The 19983-nt window shown below is 46.9% G+C and overlaps 1 protein-coding gene across 1 annotated transcript; it reads right to left on the minus strand.

Moving 5' to 3' along the window:
* Window positions 1-4: 4 nt before the first annotated feature.
* Window positions 5-15814, minus strand: LOC103183631 (cleavage and polyadenylation specificity factor subunit 1; the record flags this gene model as incomplete). The annotated part of the gene is made up of 14 exons (XM_042345647.1): window positions 15751-15814; window positions 13556-13727; window positions 12138-12165; window positions 10290-10423; window positions 9729-9809; window positions 8826-8977; window positions 7471-7617; window positions 5566-5705; window positions 4980-5090; window positions 4357-4450; window positions 3681-3768; window positions 2837-2959; window positions 1583-1634; window positions 5-42 (listed from the first exon to the last, which is right to left on the minus strand). Coding segments are annotated over exons 2-14 (1332 nt in total), but the record flags the coding sequence as incomplete, so codon positions are not given.
* Between the last annotated feature and the right edge of the window lie 4169 nt (window positions 15815-19983).

A 19983-nucleotide genomic window follows, 5' to 3' on the forward strand; every position in this document is an offset into this window, starting at 1 on the left:
CCTCGATCTCGTCCAGATCATCCAGCAAAGCCACATCTCCGGCTGGAATAAAAAAAATAATTTCAGAACGTAACATTTTTCTCTTTTCCCTTCTCTCATTCTTCCATGGAACCATAGAAATTAGAGGCACAGAAAAAGGCCATTGGTCCCACGATGGGTTTGCCGTCTCCCTCGAGCAATCCTTCCTGTCCCATTTCCCTGCCCTTTCCCCACGTCGCTAAGACCTTAAACCGCTCTGTTTAAGGTATTTATCTAGTTCCTTCTTGAAACCAACATGGATTCTGCCTCAACCACCGCTCCCAATAGAGCATTCCATATTCTAACCTCTCTGCGTGTGATAACATTTCTCCTAACCTTCCCATTTACTTGTTTACTAACTATCTTAAACTGATGCCCTCTAGTTACTGACTCATCGACCAGTGGAAATAAGGTCTTCTCTATTGACTGCATCAAAACACGTTGACATTTTAAAGTCCTCAATCAGGTCACCCCTCAACCTTCTTGGTTCCAGCAGAAAATGACCCAGTTCCAATCCTCCAGTCTCTGCTCATAGGCCAAACCACTCCTCTCCGGAGTCACCCTAGTAAGTCTCCTCTGTCACCTTAATGTCTTTCCTAAAGTGGGGATCAACACTGGATACAATATTCTAACCGCGGTCCAACTCACTATAAGTTTAGCATCACCTCTTTGCTTTTATATTCTATTCCCTTAGTTATAATCCCTAAGATCCCAGGTTACTGTCTGCACCATCTGAGGAGACACATGCTGTGGAGATGATGTGGTATTGGGAGAAGTAGATACCATGCAAAACCAGATCCACAATACTGCCTTTAATACCCTCCTGCCCGTCACCCGTCCTGAATGCAGCTCCCAGCTCGGTGCAAATCCATGACTGTCCAGCGCCTCGGGACATCCTCCTGATGTGAAAGGCACTTTGCAGATGTAATTTGTTGTTGTTGTTAATAATAATTATCCTTGCATTTAATATAGTATCTTATGGCATCTTTGAGACATCTCAAAGCGCTTCACAGAATATACTGTAAAGTGAATTGACTTGTGTATTTTGTGGGCGAAATGCGGCAGCCAATTACATACAGCAATGTCCCACAAACAGTCGTGGATTGAGTGAAATTATTCTTATTATTTTGAAAGGATTATTACCTTAAGTGTATCTATATGTCTGTGTGTATCTGTGGATGTATGCATGTCTCTGTTAATAATAATTATCCTTGCATTTAATATAGTATATATCTGTGTATGCGTATCCGTGTGCGTGTATCTGTGTGTGTGTGCGTATATACTGAGTGACCAAATTATTATTATTATTTATTTTGAAGGGCTTATTATGCCCGGAAAAGGGATCTGCCAATCGACTAACAACCGGGTTCCTACTTACCGCGAGGTAAACAGCCGTGTGGAGTAAGGAAACTTGCCCGACATTTCGCCCTGCCTGGAAATCAAACCCGGGACCTCTAATCACTAAGCTACAGAACTCCGTATTATTATGCCAATGTGGTATTCACAGAGTAGAGTGAATAATCAAAGTCACAGGAGGTGCAGCAGAGGGAAACAGAAAGCTCACCTATCCAGCCTGTAGACAGATCCAGACGCTTCTTTTTATTGGGAGGTTCCTCCTGCAGAAACAAACACGCCAAAACCAATCAAGATGCCATGGGATGGGACCTCCAACTCACTGCTCCGATTACCCAGCTCAACGCTCCTCAATAGCCCCCTCCCCAATCTCCCGTCACTCTGCAGTGATAAACCATGCCGTACAGGACACGTGTCCACATAACTACAACAACAACTTGCATTTACACAGCACCTCTCGAGCGCTCGACAGTGGCGGAGTAACGACGCAGAGGTATGGTCGAAGAGAAAGGTCTCAAGGCACGATCTGAAGATGGGAAAGGAGAGGGCAAGGCAGAGGGATAGATGAAGTGTGTTTCAGATTTTCGGGGCGTAGTGACTGAAAGCGGGGCTGGTGGAACGGGATGCACGAGAGGCATGCAGGAGGCCGGAGCCAGTCGAGCGGAGGCAGCGGCTTGTGGGTTGGGGGCTGAGCAGTTTGGAGAGTTGGGGAGGTTCCAGGGTATGAAGGGATTTGAAAAGGCGTATGAGGATCTTGAAATCAATCCATTCGGTGATAGGGAGCCAGTGGAGCCTGGCAAAAAGTGAAATACCGAGCATTTCAGAGACTCTGCAATTTCACTCAAATGCACCAGTCAGTGTACTGACTTACACAGCATACGCAGAGAACCTACAGCATCAAAACAGGTCTTTCAGCCCAACCAGCCTGTGCTTATGCTCCACATGAGCCCCCACCCCTCCCAATCCGCTCTCCTTGTCCCTTTCTCCTTAATGAATGCAGCCTATAACCTGGAGTCATAGAGGTTTGTCGTACAAAAGGCTGTTCGGCCATCATGTCTCCGCCGGACACAATCAAACATACACTATATACTATGTGAGGGTCACCCCTATCTTGTAATCTAGAACAGAAATAATAATAATCTTTGCATTTGATATAGCGCCTTATTACGTCTTTGAGATGTCTCAAAGCACTTCACAAAATACACTTACTGCTAGGTAACCAGAGGCGAGTGGAGTAAGGAAAGTTGCCCAATGTTTTCGTCCTGCCCAGGAATCGAACCCAGGCCCTCTCACTTGCGAGGCGAGTGCTCTAACCACTGAGCTACATGATTCCACAAATTAACAGTAACTATAGGAATGATGATTGACTAAGAATTCCCCCCCTTCCCTTTTGGAGCTGGGACTCAGCTGAAGCCCACGATTTCTCCACTTGCAAGTGTTTTTATCCACAAGGCAGAATTCCTACCTGTCTCTCCCGATCCTTAGTAACGACCACGGGAGGCTCCTGCAGTTTCTCGGTGTATTTGAGCAGGAGGGAATTTCCCAAACGTGATCCAAGGAACAGGTATCCCGGCTCCAGGGTGGTCATCTGTCAACAAGAGGACGTTGTACAAACCTTCACTGCATGTGGCACGAGTTCAATCGCCTCCCCTTCCCCCCTCATCATCTCGCTCAGCAACCTAGCAACCTCTCACCTCTCTCTACCGAGTCGTAATCAACTGGTGGTTAACAGGATGTCAGTTTTCTGAGTTTTTATAATAATAATTATGATAATATTCAAAACTCCGGGGCCCGCATTCTCACCCGCAGGGATCTGCTGCCTGGACAATCGCTCCGAGCACAAAGACTCCAAATCTTGGAACTGCAGGGAGATTGCACTGAACCGGCAACAACAACTTGCATTCATACAGCGCCTTTCACGTGGGGTAGCGTCCCGGAGCACTCGACAGTGCCGGAGTCTGATGCCGAGCCAGGGGGAGAGGGAGTGGGGAGGTGACTATAAGCACAATCAAAAAGGAAGGTTTTTAGGCGGGATTTGAAATTGGGGAGGGCAAAGCCGAGGGATTTGAGAAAGAGATTCCCAGAGCCTAGTGGCTGAAGGCACGGCCACCGATGGTGGAGTGGAGGGGACAAGGGACAAACAGGAGGCCGGAGCCAGCTAAGCGGAGGCAGCGGGTGGTGGAGTGGGGGCTAAGCAGATCGGAGAAGTCTGGAGGTGCCAGGGCTTGAAGGGATTTTAAATCCCTCCCACTCAGTACATTTCAGGTTTAGGAGAGACGCACATGCAACAGAAAAAGCATTGAACTTACACAGGTGGTGAGGACGCTGGCCGCAGCCTTGTCGAAATGGAACGCACGAACACTTCTCATTCCGTCCGTTATCAAAGTCAGCACGTAGCTAGAGGGAACAAGCAGCCGAATCAGGGAGTCGCAACTGGACAAATTAACCTCATTAACTGGACAAAATTAACCTCATTGACTGGACAAATTAACCTCAGATTCGGGATGGAGCAAACGTCAGCAATGACAGGAATCAGGAACGCAAACTGTAGATACAAATTGAGGGCGCTGGAGCCTACATCGGTAGGATGTAGGATAAAAATAATCCTTGCATCTGATATAGCACCTTATCACGTCTTCAAGAGCGCTTCACAGAATATACAGTAAAGTGCAGTGGGCAAAACACAGCAGCCAATTGCACACAGCAGTGTCCCACAAAGAGTCAGGGATTGAGTAACCAATTTTTTTAAGGGATTATTACCCCCAGTGACTGGTCTACCCCACCGAGTACTGCTAATGAGCCAGACTAGGCTGTGCTGTCACCAGCAGTGCCCTGGAATACTGCGTACCTGCTTCACTCAAGTACCAGACAAGAAAGGTCCGAGATAGACTTAAGAGCAAAGCTGTGTTCAATCTCTTTTGAATCCCTAAAACATATTCCCACAGTGACTGAAGTGCCAGAGGAGAGAGAAGATCGAACACTTACATTTCACCTCCCTTCAAGGAAATCACAATCTTGTCGTAAGAAACAAAGGCAGCCTGAGCACAGTCCAGCATGATCCTCACACCATCCTGCATACCTGCAGCACAGACAAGTAATAACAATCCCTTCATTTGATATAGTGCCTTATCACGTCTTCGAGATGTCTCAAAGCGCTTCACAGAGTGTAATGTAAAGTGAATTGACTGTATATTTTGTGGGCGAAACGCAGCAGCCAATTGCACACAGCAGCGTCCCACAAACAGCCGTGGATTGAGTGGCTAAATTATTATATTTTTCAAATTTTATTTTTGTTTGAAGGGATTATTACCCCCGGAAAAGTGATCTGCCAATCGACTAACAATCGGGTTCCTATTTACTGCTAGGTCAACAGAGGAGTGTGAGGTAAGGAAAGTTTTTGCACTGCCCAGGAATTGAATCCGGGCCCTCTTGTTTGTGAGGTGAGAGCACTACAGGACTCCACAATGACCAGAATATTGTTGACCAGGTCAGCGGGATAAACTCCCTTCTGTTTCAGAGCAGTGGGAAGGGATCTTTAACGTCCACCTGAACGGGATGAGGGTTGGGAGAGGAATGGGGGCCCTGGAAGCTGGGAAGCGACTACTTACGGAGCGGGAAAGCCGTGGTTCCATTGGTTAGGCTGTTCAAGGATACTCCGTATGGCGGGACGCTTTGATTGAGGTAGAGCAGTGAGTTCACAGCAAAGATGACCACACCACCTGGAAAACACGAGCAACGCCCATCACACACACAACACTGGAGCTTGAGTACTCTATGGGTCTGAGAAGCTATACCCATAGTTAACTATACCTGCCCAAACTCTGACACTACACTACGCAGACAGGATCTAGGGTTAATAATAATAATCCTTGCATTCATATAGCGCTTTACCGCATCTTTGAGACGTCTCAAAGCGCTTCACGGAATATACTGTAAAGTGAATTGTCTGTATATGTTGTAGGCGATTGGCTGCCGCATTTTGCCCACAAATTACACAGTCAATTCATTTTACGGTATATTCTGTGAAGCGCTTTGAGACGTCTCGAAGGCGTGATGAGGCGCTATATCAAATGCAAGGATTATTATTATTGCTATCATTATTAGCACCGAAAACCAAAGACAGCACAAGACAGACAGACACACACAATGTCAGGAACTCAACTGCGAGATGAATGGCCGGGCTGGTTTGCTCACCTATGGGTTTGGGCACAGCCATAGCCTGGGTGCAGTCGAAAGGCAGATTGCTGAGAGACCAGATGACGGGATGGACCTTCTGCATGATATTTAAGGAGATGGCCACAATGCTGCAGGTGTCCTGGCGTACAGCTACACGGCTGGAGAGAAAATAATATCAGAGAAAAGGAATAAAACAATGCCCAGAGCCACAAATACAGATTTTTTTTTGGCTCAGTCTGGTGTCTTAGACACATGCAGAAACCCATCACCGTGCTTAAGAATATCCAAACCAAACTGAGATTTCCATGCATCCCACCTACGCAAGGAAATTCCCATACATTGGAATGGAATGCACACTCTCTCCCTGGAGGAAAGTATCCTGCTTACCTAATTCCGGAGAATACTGGGTGCGGAGTGGCAAAAGCCAAGGCTTGGGGACCCCAGTGTGCGTCGGGGTAGCTGCTGCAGTCCGACCAGCTAAACCCGCATAGCTTGCCATTGACAGCATTGTCTGGCTAGATTTCCCGCTGTTTGTCCAGCTACGGCCACTCTACTCGTGAAGACTTTGGCTTCCAGGATTTCATTTCAGTATTTGCCTTGCAAAATTGGAGAATCTGGTGCTTCTCCTAATAAGTCCTCGTCACTAATTGGGTGTTTGGTTGGATGATCTGCATTGCCTGATGCCGTGACGGTTGGTTAGAACCCAGTCTTCCGTACTTGTTCGCTGTTCTGTACTACGGCATTACAGCTGGTACGTGCGCATGAAGGATCGGGAATTAGGCTCTTTAACTGTCTCACATGGAGCAATGCGTTTGCTGCTTCAAGGTCGGCAAGTGTGCATGAGGTGAAGGGTCCTTGTCACTCTCCACGTGATCAGGTGACACTGGTTCCTCTCTCAGCCCCCACCCCAACCCCCACCCATCCTCACCCGATTTATATAGATCAGATCTATGCAAGTTTTACTATACTACTACTAATAAAATAATAATCCTTACATTTGATATAGGGCCTTATCACATCATTGAGACGTCTCAAAGGGCTTCATAGGATATACTGTATCGTGTAGTGACTGTGTGCTTTGTAGGCGAAACTACAACAAAATGTGTGTTTATGCAGCATTCCTTCACGTGGTTAGCATCTCTCGAACGTTTAACAGTCATGTTTCCCAGCTGGAAAGCAAGGGGAGGTGACCGAAGGCACGGTCGAAGAGGAAAGTCTTCAGATGTGATTTGAAGATGGTCAAAGAGGGGTCAAGGCAGGAGTTCCCGAGATAGTACCTGTACAGGCAATCGAGCCTCAGTTTAACGTCTCAATCAAAGGACGGTGGCACGGAAAGAACCAGACAGAACATGAGGAGACATTTTTTTTACACAAGGGAGTTGTTGCAGTGTGGAATGCACTCCACCCAGCTCTGCACTGAAGTGTCCCCTTAGATTATGTGTGATCCAAGTCATGACATGGGGCCTGAAACCACAACTTTCTAACTCAAGAGGCGAGAGCGCTACCTACTAAACCAGGCTAACACACAAAATGTTTCCACAATCGGAGTCCTGTAGCTCAGTGGTTAGAGCACTCGCTTTGCAAATGAGAGACCTGAGTTCAATTCCCGGCAGATGGCAAAACCTTGGGCAAGTTTCCTTACTCCCCACAGAGCCTAATAATAATCCCTCCAAAAAACAAAAACAATAATAAATTGGTCATTTTCAATCTACGACTGTTTGTGGGACATTGCTGTGCGCAATTGGCTGCCGCGTTCGCCCACAAGTATACAGTCAATTCACTTTACAGTGTGTTCTGTGAAGCGCTTTGGGACGTCCTCCCGACGTGAAAAGCGCTATATCAAATTCAAGGATTATTATTATTATTAAAATGATCCAATGACACTTATGCCAGACAACAATAAAAAGAGAGCTGTATACACACCCAGGCCACGTTTGATTGGGCTCGAAGAGGATGAGTAACGTCGGCTCATAGTAACCATACAGGAACTGCATGTCGATCACGTTCAGCAACTTTTCATCCAACTCGCGAACATCAATGATATAACTGGGGAGGAAACTGGACTTCTGCCTGCACACAAGAGAAAACACAGACCAGATCAGACCAGCACTCAAATGTTCACCAAACCCAACCCATTGGAAAAGCAAATTCTGCTTAGGTTAATACCAAAACATTCACTAGCTGATTCTGATAACTTTAGTTATGTGGAGAGACTAGAGAAGCTGGGATCGTTCTCCTTAGAGCAGAGACGGTTAAGGGGAGATTTAATAGGGGTCTTCAAAATTATGAAGAGGTTTAGTAGAGTAAAAAGGGAAAAATTATTTCCACTGGCAAGTGGTTTGGTAACCAGGAGAAATAGATTTAAGATGATTGGCAAAAGAATCAGACAGAACATGAGGAGACTTTTTTTTTTTTACACAGAGAGTTGTTGCGGTGTGGAATGCACTGCCTGAAAGGGTGGTGGAAACAGATTCAATAACAACTTTCAAAAGGGAATTAGACAGGTACTTGAAAAGGAAAAACCTGCACCGATATGAGGAGAGCGGGGGAGTGGGACTGGTTGAGTAGCTCTTCCAAGGAGCCGGCACAGGCACAAAGGGCCGAATGGCCTCCTTCTGTGCTGTAATATTCTATGATTTCAAAACAGGTTAGGGTGAAGAACGCCCTTTGGCCCATTTGATCTCTTCCAGAAGCCCCACGCTAATCCTTCCCACTACAGCAGAGCTGTTTTTAATATAAGACCCCGGTCGGTTTCCACCACTCTTCCCAGCAACTACTTTCCAGCTACAGTGGGACATACTTCCCCATTACGTGGAGTCCTGTAGCTCAGTGGTTAGAGCACTCGCCTCGCAAGCGAGAGGACCTGGGTTCGATTCCCGGGAAGGGCAAAACGTTGGGCAAGTTTCATTACTCCACACCCCTCCATTTACCTAGCTGTAAGTAGGAATCCGTTTGCTAGTCGATTGGCGAATCGTTTTTCTGGGGACAATAATCCCTTAAAAAAAAATTGTTTGGTCACTCAATCCATGACTGTTTGTGGGACACTGCTGCGCACAATTGGCTACCGTGTTTCGCCCACAAAATATGCAGTCCGTAAACTTTACGCTATATGCTGTGAATCTCTTTGAGACGCCTCGAAGATGTGACAAGACGCGATATCAAATGCAAGAAGAATTATTATTGAAGTTTCTTCACAGGATTTACTGTAATTTTGCAGGCGAGTGAGTCGAGGAAAACAAAATGATCAAAAACTACTTTTCTTTACGATGGAAGCTCACCCCTCCCCCATCACCCCATCCTGTTCATCACTCAGCGTGTCTCTGCGGAAAGGCAGGACTACCAGTTGCGTTCCATAGATCAGCATTACAGCACAGCGCCCGTCCGGGTCCACCCGTACCAGAGGGATGTGAACGTTCTGCACAAAACCATCCTGATGAGAGAGAGGAGAAAAGGAATGAATGAACTAACAGATATATATATTATATATATACACACACACACATATATATAGAATAGATGACTTGGATGAAGGAATAAGAGTTTTATATACAAATTTGCAGATGACACAAGTTAGGAGGCCCAGTAAATTGTGGAGATGGGAGCAGGAAGTTTCAAAGGGACTTAAGACAGATTCAGTGATTGGGCAAACCTGTGGCAGATGAAATTCAATGTGGGGACGTGTGAGGCCATTCACTACGGATCCAAACATAGCAAAACATCTTCTAAGTGGTGAGAAACCAAGAACCGTGGGGTAGCAAAGGGATTTGGGTGTCCACGCACTCGAATCATTAAAAACAAGCTCACAGGTACAAAAAGTTATCAAAAAGGCTAATGGGATGGTGGCGTTTATCTCAAGGGGCTGGAATATAAAGAAGAGGAAATGATGCTTCAACTATATACAGCCTTGGTCAGACCCCATCTGGAGTACTGGTTCAGTTTTGGGCATATCTCAGGAAGGATACATAATAGCCTGGAGGGGGTGCAATATTCACCGGAATAATACCTGGTCTTAAAGGGTTAAATTATGAGGACGGGTTGTATTCACAGAGAGTCAGCCAATGGTGCGTGGCTAAGAGTGCGTGGTGTGTGGTGGGGGGAAGAAAATAAAATTGAAGTGGGAGGAAAGACAGTGATGGTTGCGATGTCACTCTAATTTCAAACACGTTGAACTAAAACCCAACCTTAAGCTCAGGTTCCTCAAAGTAATGCAGAGATAGTGTTTTCAAGTCATGGGTTCCCGGATCATACTCCACCACAGACAGCTAAAGAGAAAAGAGAGGAGGCACCTTTATAACAATAGGGAGCTTCTCACAGTCACTTCAGTCAGCAGTTAAATAATCCTCGCATTTGACACGTTAAGCCACCTCAAAGCACTTCACAGGATATAATAATCCTTGCATTTGATATAGCGCCTTATCACATAGTTGAGACATCTCAAAGCGCTTCACATAATATACTGTAAGGTGAATTGACTGAATATTTTGTTGGTGAAATGCGGCAGCCAATTGCACACTGCCGTGTCCTACAAGTAGTTGTGGATTGAGTAATCAAATTTTTTAAAAGGGAATATTATCTCCAGAAAAGCGATCTGCCAATCGACTAACAACCGGATTCCTACTTACTGCTAGTTAACCAGAGGTGTGTGGAGTAAGGAAACTTTCCCAACATTCAGCCCTGCCCGGGAATCGAACCCACACTTCAGTCAGTGGCGGGGCGGGGGGTGGGGGGGGTTGGCCTCTCACCTTGGCATCCTTGAAGCTGAGAAGCAGGGCATCTCGCTTGGAACCCGCAAGCTGGACGCTGGCCACAGACATGACGTTACCAAACAGGGAGAATGAGGCGACCTGCTCCAGCTTCTCCTTCCGACCCTTCGCCTCTGCAGACGAGCACAGGCAGAACTTCAACACATCATCATCAACAACTTGCATTTATATCGCTCCCTTTATGTGGGGCAACGTATCAGAGCGCTTAACAATGGCAGAGCCTGACACCTAGCCAGGGGCGGGTTGTGGAGAGGTGCTATTTGTTTTGGTCAGCCATGTGGAAACCCATCACCATGCTTAAGAGTATCCAAACCATGTTTTGCATATGTCAGACACTAAGACGTCTCAAAGCGCTTCACAGAATACACTGTAAAGTGAATTGACTGTGTATTTTGTGGGCGAAACGCGGCAGCCAATTGTGCACAGCATTGCTCCACAAACAGTCGTGGATTGAGTGACCAAATTTTTTTGAAAAATTTTTTTTTCAAGGGATTATTACCGCCTGGAATGCGATCTGCCAACTAACAATAGGGTTACTATTACTGCTAAGAGAGACGTGTGTGTGGAGTAAGGAAACTTGCCTACAGTTTCACTCTGCCATTTTTTTAAAAAAAAGGGATTATTACTCCCGGAAAAGCGATCCGCCAATTGACTAATCGGGTTCCTACTTACTGCTAGGTAAACAGAGGCGCGTGGAGTAAGGAAATTTGCCCATCGTTTCGCTCAGCCAGGAATCGAACCCAAGTCCTCTCACTTGCGGGGCGAGTGGTTTAATCACTGAGCTACAGGACTTCACTATTTTATCACTGCACTGCCTTACATTTCCAGCATTGACACAGCAGCTCTATATACAGTACAAGGCGACCACAAAGTCCTGTTACCCCATTTCTTTCCCTCTCTCTCTCTCTCTCTCTACAATGCACCAATCAACAACTGAAACATATGGAAGAAGGACGATTGTATTTAGGAGTACTTAATTGTATTCAGCACAAATGTTTCATTGTATTTATACATCCAGAGGATTTGTGTGAATGAATAAGTGCCATACTTTTAATGGCAGATAATGATCCATCGCCATGTTCGATGCCGCATCTTCCATAACATGGATGGAAGGAGGAGGCCAATTACACCTCTGGCGGCTTGTTTCAGCTCCTCCATAGTCTGGTATCACCATTTTATAACAGGGGGGTAACAGGACTTTGTGGACACCTTGTACATAGTGCAGTAGACCTCCCTCGGGTCTCAGTGGGTAATAGCACTGCTCAGTGCAGTATGTGGCAGCATATCTTTCACCAGAGCTGATGGAAAGTGTGACCTGATAGGGCTTCAGCATTTGCAACGGTTGCCATCAGGCAAACTCGATCTGGTTATTTCTATTAGTCCGAGACACAGGGACAAAAGAGCACAAACTTCAGACAGCCACAAAAAGAATTAACGGGAAGTTTAGAAAAACTCTTTCAGATAAGGACAGTGGAGAAAGTGGAAATCTATCACAAACTGGTTTGCTTCACCAATGGTGATTGGGACTTCAGACTCTCTGCCCCCACCCGCTGGAGCTCCATCCCAGTTCCTTCACATCGCCCCCTTACTCTCCTCCTTCAAGGCATGTCTGAAGACCTTCTTCTTCAATTGTGCCTTCGGTCACACTACTACCTCCCACCCTCCCTGCCCTCCACCACTCCTGATTCTAACTCCTAGCTCGGATGCAAATCCTTGACTGGCCAGTGCCTTGGGACGTCCCGACTTGAAAGACATCATATAAATATAATCAGGTATTAACGTTGCTGTTGCCTCCACATTCCCCGTTATTGTACCGCTGAAAGTTACCTGAGGTCTTGTCTCCTTTCACTGTACTCTGTAATACAAAAAAGGGGAACAGTTAGTATCAGTGCGGTGTGATTCTTTGAGAAAGACCTCAGTGGTGAGATCAATGTTCTGGGGTGTAGGGTGACGCACATGATAACTTCTGTCAGTGTGTAATGATGGCTACCTCACGTCTCACAGCCATTTGTCCCATCTGTTTTTCTTGTGAACAACAACAAATTACATTTGTATAATGCCTGCCTTTCATGTCCCAATGCCCAGTTTAACTACACTCTCCTCAATGTTCCAAGTAACCTTTAATATTCCTCCTGTCCAACCTTCTAATTCTCATTTAAAATTGCCAGACTCTGCCTCAACTCCAGTTTGTGATAAAGAATTCCATATTCCAACCACCCTATAATACAACAATAACAACTTGCATTTATATTATTAATATAATTATCCTTGCATTTGATATAGCGCCGTACCACGTCTTAGAGACGTCTCAAAGCGCTTCACAGAATACTCTGTGAAGTGAATTGACTGTACGTTGTGTGGGTGAAACTCGGCAGCCAATTGCACACAGCAGTGTCCCACAATCAGTCGTAGATTAAGTGACCAAACTATTATTATGCCTAATGTTTCGCCCTGTCTGGGAATCGAACCCAGGTCCTCTCGCTTGCAAGGCGAGTGCTCTAACCACTACACTACAGCACTCCACGATATGAGTGAGGTTGAGATTCTGGATAGATTCAAGGAAATTAAAACAATCAAACGCCATGGGATTGATGACCTGTAGCCCAGGGTATTTAGGGAGACAAGACAGGGATTCGTGACAGACATCATGAGGAAGTCAATCAGGAATGGGAGCGGTTCCAACAGACTGAAAGCAGCAGATATTGTTCCCATTTTGAAGAAAAGCACAGATTATGAATCAACCCTGAGACCTCCTGGTCTGTAGAACCTAATACTGCACCCATTGAGCAGCAGCGAGAGCTCTTAAATGTAAATTTAATCAGGATCATGTTACAGAAAATTCTGGGTTGGCTTCAACTGTGAGAGACATAAGGCTTTTAGGTCCAAGCTTGAGGTGCACTCACTTTAAAATACGCTTAATAAAAAATGGACATACACCAACAACTTGCATTTATATAGCGCTCTTCACGTGGGGTAGCGTCCCGGAGCGCTTGACAGTGGTGGAGTCTGACCCCGAGCCCCCACTGACACAGGGGGAGAGGGAAGGGGGAGGTGCTTGTAAGCACCATCACAAAGGAAGGTCTTTAGGGAGGATTTGAAAGTGGGGAAGGAGGGTGCAAGGTGTAGGGATTGAGGGAGAGAGTTCCAGAATTTTGGAGCAAAATGAACAACAGAATCCGTTCAAAGGCAAGCAAATAATCTGACTCAAGACTCATGCATTTGGCAATTCAAATCGCGGTGCTGACCTCTGCATCGTGGATCAGCCTGTAGACGTGCAGCTGAGAGATGCCGGCTACCACCAGGTTGCGCTCAGCGTTGTTGAAGAAACTGCAGTAGATGGCGAACTCCAAGCCCGTGGGCGGGTGGGCCTGGCGATGTACTGCATACATGTTGTCAGCTCCTGCCCACCGTCAAACTCTGAAACAAAAAGCAAAATAACATGTTGCAAGTTAAAAAGACGCATGCCATCTTGAAGTTCTCAACCATTTGTCCCAGTGTTAAGAGTTGAACGGCGTTAACAGGACAAAACAGGAGGGCAGTGGGAGAGAAGGTCTAATGTACAGCTATTTCTATTCCTTAATAAGGAAACTGGAAGCACAGCCAAAATAATAACAACACCTTGCATTTATATAGTGCCCTTCATGTGGGGTAACGTCCCGGAGCACTTGACAGTGGTGGAGTCTGACCCCGAGCCCCCACTAACACAGGGGGAAAGGGAAGGGGGAGGTGCCCGTAAGCACGATCAAAAAGGTCTTTAGGGAGGATAATAATAATGCTTGCATTTGATATACCGCCTTATCGTGTCTTCAATACACCTCAAAGCGCTTCATAGAATATCCTGTAAAGTGAATTTACTGTATTCTTTGGGGGTGAAGTGCGGCAGCCAATTGCGCACAGCAGTGTCCCACAAATATTAGTAGATTGGGTGACCAAATTATTATTAACGTCTTTCATTTTTGAAGGGATTATCATCCCCGGTAAAGTGATCCGCCAATCAACTAACAACCGGGTTGGACCTAAAAAGTCCCATGGCATTATCCAAAAAGAGAAGGGAGTTTCTCTCTCCTGATGTCCTGACCAACAATCCCCCAAATAAAACTGGTCTCTAACTCCATGGCTGTTTGTGGAACATTGCTGAATGTATACCGGTTGCCTCGTTTCACCCACAAACACAGTCAGGCACAGTATTGCCTGTGAAATGCTTTGTGACGTCCTCCGGACGTGAAAGGTGCTATGTCAAATGTAAGCATTAGCAGGTCACCCGGCACGTTAAATGGACAGATCCTTGTATCTGATATGGCAACTTTCATGTCAGGAGCGCGTCTTAAAATGATTCAGGATTTATAATAATTATAATAATAATAATCCTTGCATTTGATATAGCGCTTTTCACGTCTTCTGGACGTCCCAAAGCGCTTTACAGAATATTTTGTAAAGTGAAGTGACTGTAAAGTGTCGTGACGATCATGTACAGGGTGCCAAACTGCACTCAGCGAGGTCCCACAAACAGCCATGAAGTGAATGACCAACCGTACCCAGGCGACTGTTCAATTCCGGACAGTATTAGGCACAGGCTAACAAGAGCCAAGGTTTGCTGCCCCCAGAGTGTGCAGTGGGGTAACTGCTGGAGTCTAACCCGCTCAAACCACACGTAGCTTGTCATTGATATCACTGTCCGGCGAGCTTTCCCACTGCTTGTCCAGCTAGGACCACCCTACCCTACCCACTAGGGCTTCGGGTTGCAGACTCCCTGCTCCGAGTGACTGGTCTGCCTTACCAAGCTGGACTGGTCTGTCATCTGCCATAGTACCTGGGATGGGTGGGGGATGCTATGGTACCCAGGCTGGGGGGAAGGGGGTTGCTGTGGTACCCAGGCTGGGGGGGGGGGTGTGTGGGTTGCTATGGTACCCAGGCTGGGAGGAGGTGTGGGTTGCTATGGCACCCAGGCTGGGGGGGGGGGAGGGCCGGTTGCTGTGGTACCCAGGCTGGGGGGGGGGGGGTTGCTGTGGTACCCAGGCTGGGGGGGGGGGGGGTTGCTATGGTACCCAGGCTGGGGGGGGGGGTGGGTTGCTGTGGTACCAGGCTGGGGGGGGGGTTGCTATGGTACCCAGGCTGGAGGGGGTGTGGGTTGCTATGGTACCCAGGCGGGGGGGGGTTGCTATGGTACCCAGCTGGGGGGGGTGTGGGTTGCTATGGTACCCAGGCTGGGGGGGTGTGGGTTGCTATGGTACCAGGCTGGGGGGGGGGGGTTGCTATGGTACCAGGCTGGGGGGGGGGGTTGCTATGGTACCCAGGCTGGGGGGGGGGGTTGCTATGGTACTCAGGCTGGGGGGGGGGGGGGTTGCTATGGTACCCAGGCTGGGAGGGGGGGTTGCTATGGTACCCAGGCTGGGGGGGGGGGGGGGGGGGTTGCTATGGTACTCGGGGCCTTTTCACTCACCTCAAAAACAAGAGACCGACAATCGTGCCGAGGCTGACGTGCGGTTGCGGAACTCGGGGCGGTGTTGGGGTGGGGGGGCGTCTCGGGGTGTTGGTGTGGGGGGGAGGGGGTCGGTGTGGGGGGGGGAGGGGGTCGGTGTGGGGGGGAGGGGCTCGGTGTGGGGGGGGAGGGGGTCGGTGTGGGGGGGGAGGGGGTCGGTGTAGCTGCTCGCGCGGCGCGGGGACCCGGCGCTTCACTCACTCACTCACTCACCAACATCTCGCGATATGATGTGTTGAAGCGTCGCGCAGGCGCAGTGCAGCCCCACCCCTGTCCGTGTAGAAGTGAAGCGTCGCGCAGGCGCAGTGCAGCCCACGTGTGTGTGTGTGTGTGTGTGAGTGAGTGAGTTAGGGAACGTCTCCAATGTATCAGGTTTAGGGAGTGTCTCCAACGTGTGAGTTCAATCAGGGCGCAGATTTTCTTGGTTCACCATTGCTTGAGAGTACCCAAACCAATCTGAGAATTCCACACCCATCCCACCTACGCGTGGAAACCCCCAGAGACAGACTGTCGGAATGCGATGCTCTCGCGCTCTCTCCCTCCCTGGGTGGGGTGGGGTGGGGGGTGGGGGAGGCATCCTGTTCACCTCATTCCGGACGGCGTGAGCGCAGGTTGTCAAAGACGTGGGGACGCCCAGCGTGTGCTTTGCTGGGGGTCTACCTGCCGGGAGTCTAACCAGCTCTCACACCACGGAGTGGACACAGTGGTACTGCAAGCCGCCGCGTTTCGCCCACAGATATACAGTCACTTCACTTTACGGTGTATTCTGTGAAGCGCTTCGGCAGGTCGAGAAGACGTGAAAAGCGCTGTATCAAATGCGAGGATTATTATTATTGTTGTTATTGGTCGCTGTGTTCACGGCAGGGATTTCCGATGCTGCCTGTCTACAAAGGCTCGTGGAGTCCTGCAGCTCGGTGGTTAGAGCGCTCGCTTTGCAAGTGAGAGACCCGAGTTCAATTCCCGGCAGAGGGCGAAACCTTGGGCAAGTTTCCTTACTCCACACAGAGCCTAATAATATTCCCTCCAAAACCCAAAACAATAATAAAATTGGTCATTTTCAATCTACGATTGTTTGTGGGACATTGCTGTGCGCAATTGGCTGCCGCGTTCACCCACAAATATACAGTCAATTCACTTTACAGTGTGTTCTGTGAAGCGCTTTGGGACGTCCTCCCGACGTGAAAAGCGCTATATCAAATGCAAGGATTATTATTATTATTGTTAAAGAACAATTAATAATAATAATAATGATAATAATAATAAAAGTCCTTGCATTTGATAAAGCAACTTATCACGTCTTCGAGCCGTCTCAAAGCGCTTTACAGGTTATACTGTAAAGTGAATTGACTGTATCTTGTGGGTGAAACGCACCCACAAAATTGGTTCATAAGCTACGTCAGCTTATAAAGAACTGGAAAATCTTGTAGAAAATTAGATTCCAAATTGAGTGAATCTTTAAAAAAAAGGAACCTGTATTTTGCAGGTACAATTACATATGTGCCGGTAATTGAGCTTGCAATAAGTACAGGCATGTATAGGATGTCTACAAAATCCTGTTACCCCATCCTGTTACGAAACAAAGGGATATGAGACTACGGAGGAGCTGAAGCTATCTGTCAGAGGTGCATTTCGCTTCCACACTCCATCCATATTACAGAAGTTGTGGCACTGAACACGGCGCCGGATCATTATCTGCCATGAAAATGATGGCACTCACTCACTCACTCACTCACTCAATCCCATCCTCTGGATGTCTAAATACAGTTAAACACTTGTATTGAATGCAATTAAGTACTTCTAAACACAGTTATCATCATTCTTCCACATATCTCCGTTGTTAGTCAACGCACTGTAGAGAGAGAGAAATGGGGGTAACAGGACTTTCTGGAGACCTGATACAGGACAAGTGTATCTTACCATGCTGTTCAATAATGGCAAAGACTCCTTGGTTTTATTATAACGATAATAAAATTCCCTCTTTACTGTCCAATGTCTTACAAAACAACAACAACAAACAATATATTACATTTGTAAAGCCCCTTTCACGTCGGGAGGAAGTCCCAAGGCGCTGGACAGTCAGGGATTTGCACCAGAGCTGGGGGTTGCAATTAGGAGGGGTGGAGGGCGGCCGAACGCGTGGTCAAAGAGGAGGGTCTTGAGGGAGACAAACAAGGGAACAGGACGAAGGGACTGTGGGTGGCAACAACGAAAACAACAACAAATTGCGTTTATATAGCCCCTTTCCATTCAGGAGGACGTCCCAAGCCACTTCAACTCAGATAATAATAATAATAATAATCCTTGCATTTGATATAGCGCTTTTCACGTCGGGAGGACGTCACAAAGCGCTTCACAGAATAAACTGCAAAGTGAATTGACTGTATATTTGTGGGCGAACCCGGCAGCCAATTGCGCACAGCAATGTCCCACAAACAGTCGTGGATTGAAAGTGACCAATTTATTATTGTTTTTGGTTTTGGAGGGAATATTATTAGGTGTGTGGAGTAAGGAAACTTGCCCAAGGTTTCGCCCTCTGCCTGGGATTGAACTCAGGTCTCTCGCTTGCAAAGCGAGTGCTCTAACCACTGAGCTACAGGACTCCACATAAGAGAAGCCTGAAGGAAGCTTTACGTATGTACAGTATTTACACTGTGGTCTCTGGGTTACATGATCTTTTCCCGGGGTGTATGTTGGCGTGGGGTGGGAAGACACTGGATTTTGGATGAGCTTGTGGCAGTATCCCGCTTCTCTGCTCTCCTCTTTCTGATCCATCAGTGGGAGGGAGTCGCTGAAGCCAATATTAGAGCCAATAATCCAATGTCTTACAAAATAACAACAAAAACAAATTGCAAACAGACCAATATTCACAACTTGACCTTATTGCCCATTGCTGCACAAATCAGTGCCTAGACCTGACGCTGGGGACAATAGCTTGGGGACCAATGGTGGTCCTGTAGCTTAGTGGTTAAAGGACTCCCCTCATAAGCGAGAGGACCTGGGTTCAATTCCCGGGAAGGGCAAAACGTTGGGCAAATTTCCTTACTCCACACACCTCTGTTGATAGATTTTTGGTAGGTCAGGATATAAAGGGATATGGGGAGAAAGCAGGAAATTTGAATTGAAAAGATTAGTTGAGGTACAGATCAACCATGATCTAATTAAATGGCAGAAGGCTCAAAGGGCTGAATGGTCTACTCCTGTTCCTATGTTCCTATGTTTAGCTAGCAGTAAGTAGCATCCTGGTTGTTAGTCGATTGCTGGATGGCTTTTCTGGGGATAATAATCCCTCTAAATTTAAATTTTCTTAAAAAAATGAAAAATAATCATTTGGTCACTCAATCCACGACTGTGTGTGGGACACTGCTCCGCGCCATTGACTGCTGCGTTTCGTCCACAAAATACAGAGTCAATTCACTTTACAGTATATTCTGTGAAGTGCTTCGTCTCAAAGACGTGATAAGGTGCTATATCAAATGCAAAGATTATTATTATTACTATTATTCAGCCTATTGATTTTCCAATCAAACTCATAGGTTCATGAATGTTTCTTATCAGTTTAATTTAATCCCTATTTCTCTGTCTCTCTCTCCACACCTCTTTAACACTCAAGTCTCTCAAGGTACTTCCCAAAACATCTCTCCATCTCCCTTTCAAACAGCTCCACTGATGCCAGTGTATCCGGATTATCTGTAACTTAATAATAATAATAATAATAATAATCCTTGTAAAAGGAAACATGCCCAAAGTTTCGCCCTGCCCGGGAATGAAACCCAGGTTCTCTCACTTGTGAGATGACTGCTCTAACCACAAAGCTACAGGACTCCACATACCTTAAATCAGTGTCTGTTGGGGAAGAGTGTGGAGGGTCTCTGTAAGATACATCGTAGTGCGAGAGGTGCTGTTGGGCACCACTGTACAGCAGGGCCAAGAGAGGAGAGAGAGCGAGATGGGGAAATTAATAATAATAATCCTTGCATTTGTTCTAGCACATCATCGAGACGTCTCAAAGTGCTACACAGACACAGCATATACTGGCAAAGTAGATTAATTGTATTTTGTGAACAAAACCCAGCAGCCAGTTTGCACACAGCAGCGTCCCACAAACAACCAAGGAGCGAGTGACCAATTTCATTTGGGGTATTGTTGGCCAGGACACTAAGAGAGAAAAACTCCCTTCTCTTTTCCAATTGCACC

Source organism: Callorhinchus milii, unplaced genomic scaffold (genome assembly GCF_018977255.1).
Source record: "Callorhinchus milii isolate IMCB2004 unplaced genomic scaffold, IMCB_Cmil_1.0 Scaffold70, whole genome shotgun sequence".
NCBI classification, from domain to species: domain Eukaryota; kingdom Metazoa; phylum Chordata; class Chondrichthyes; order Chimaeriformes; family Callorhinchidae; genus Callorhinchus; species Callorhinchus milii.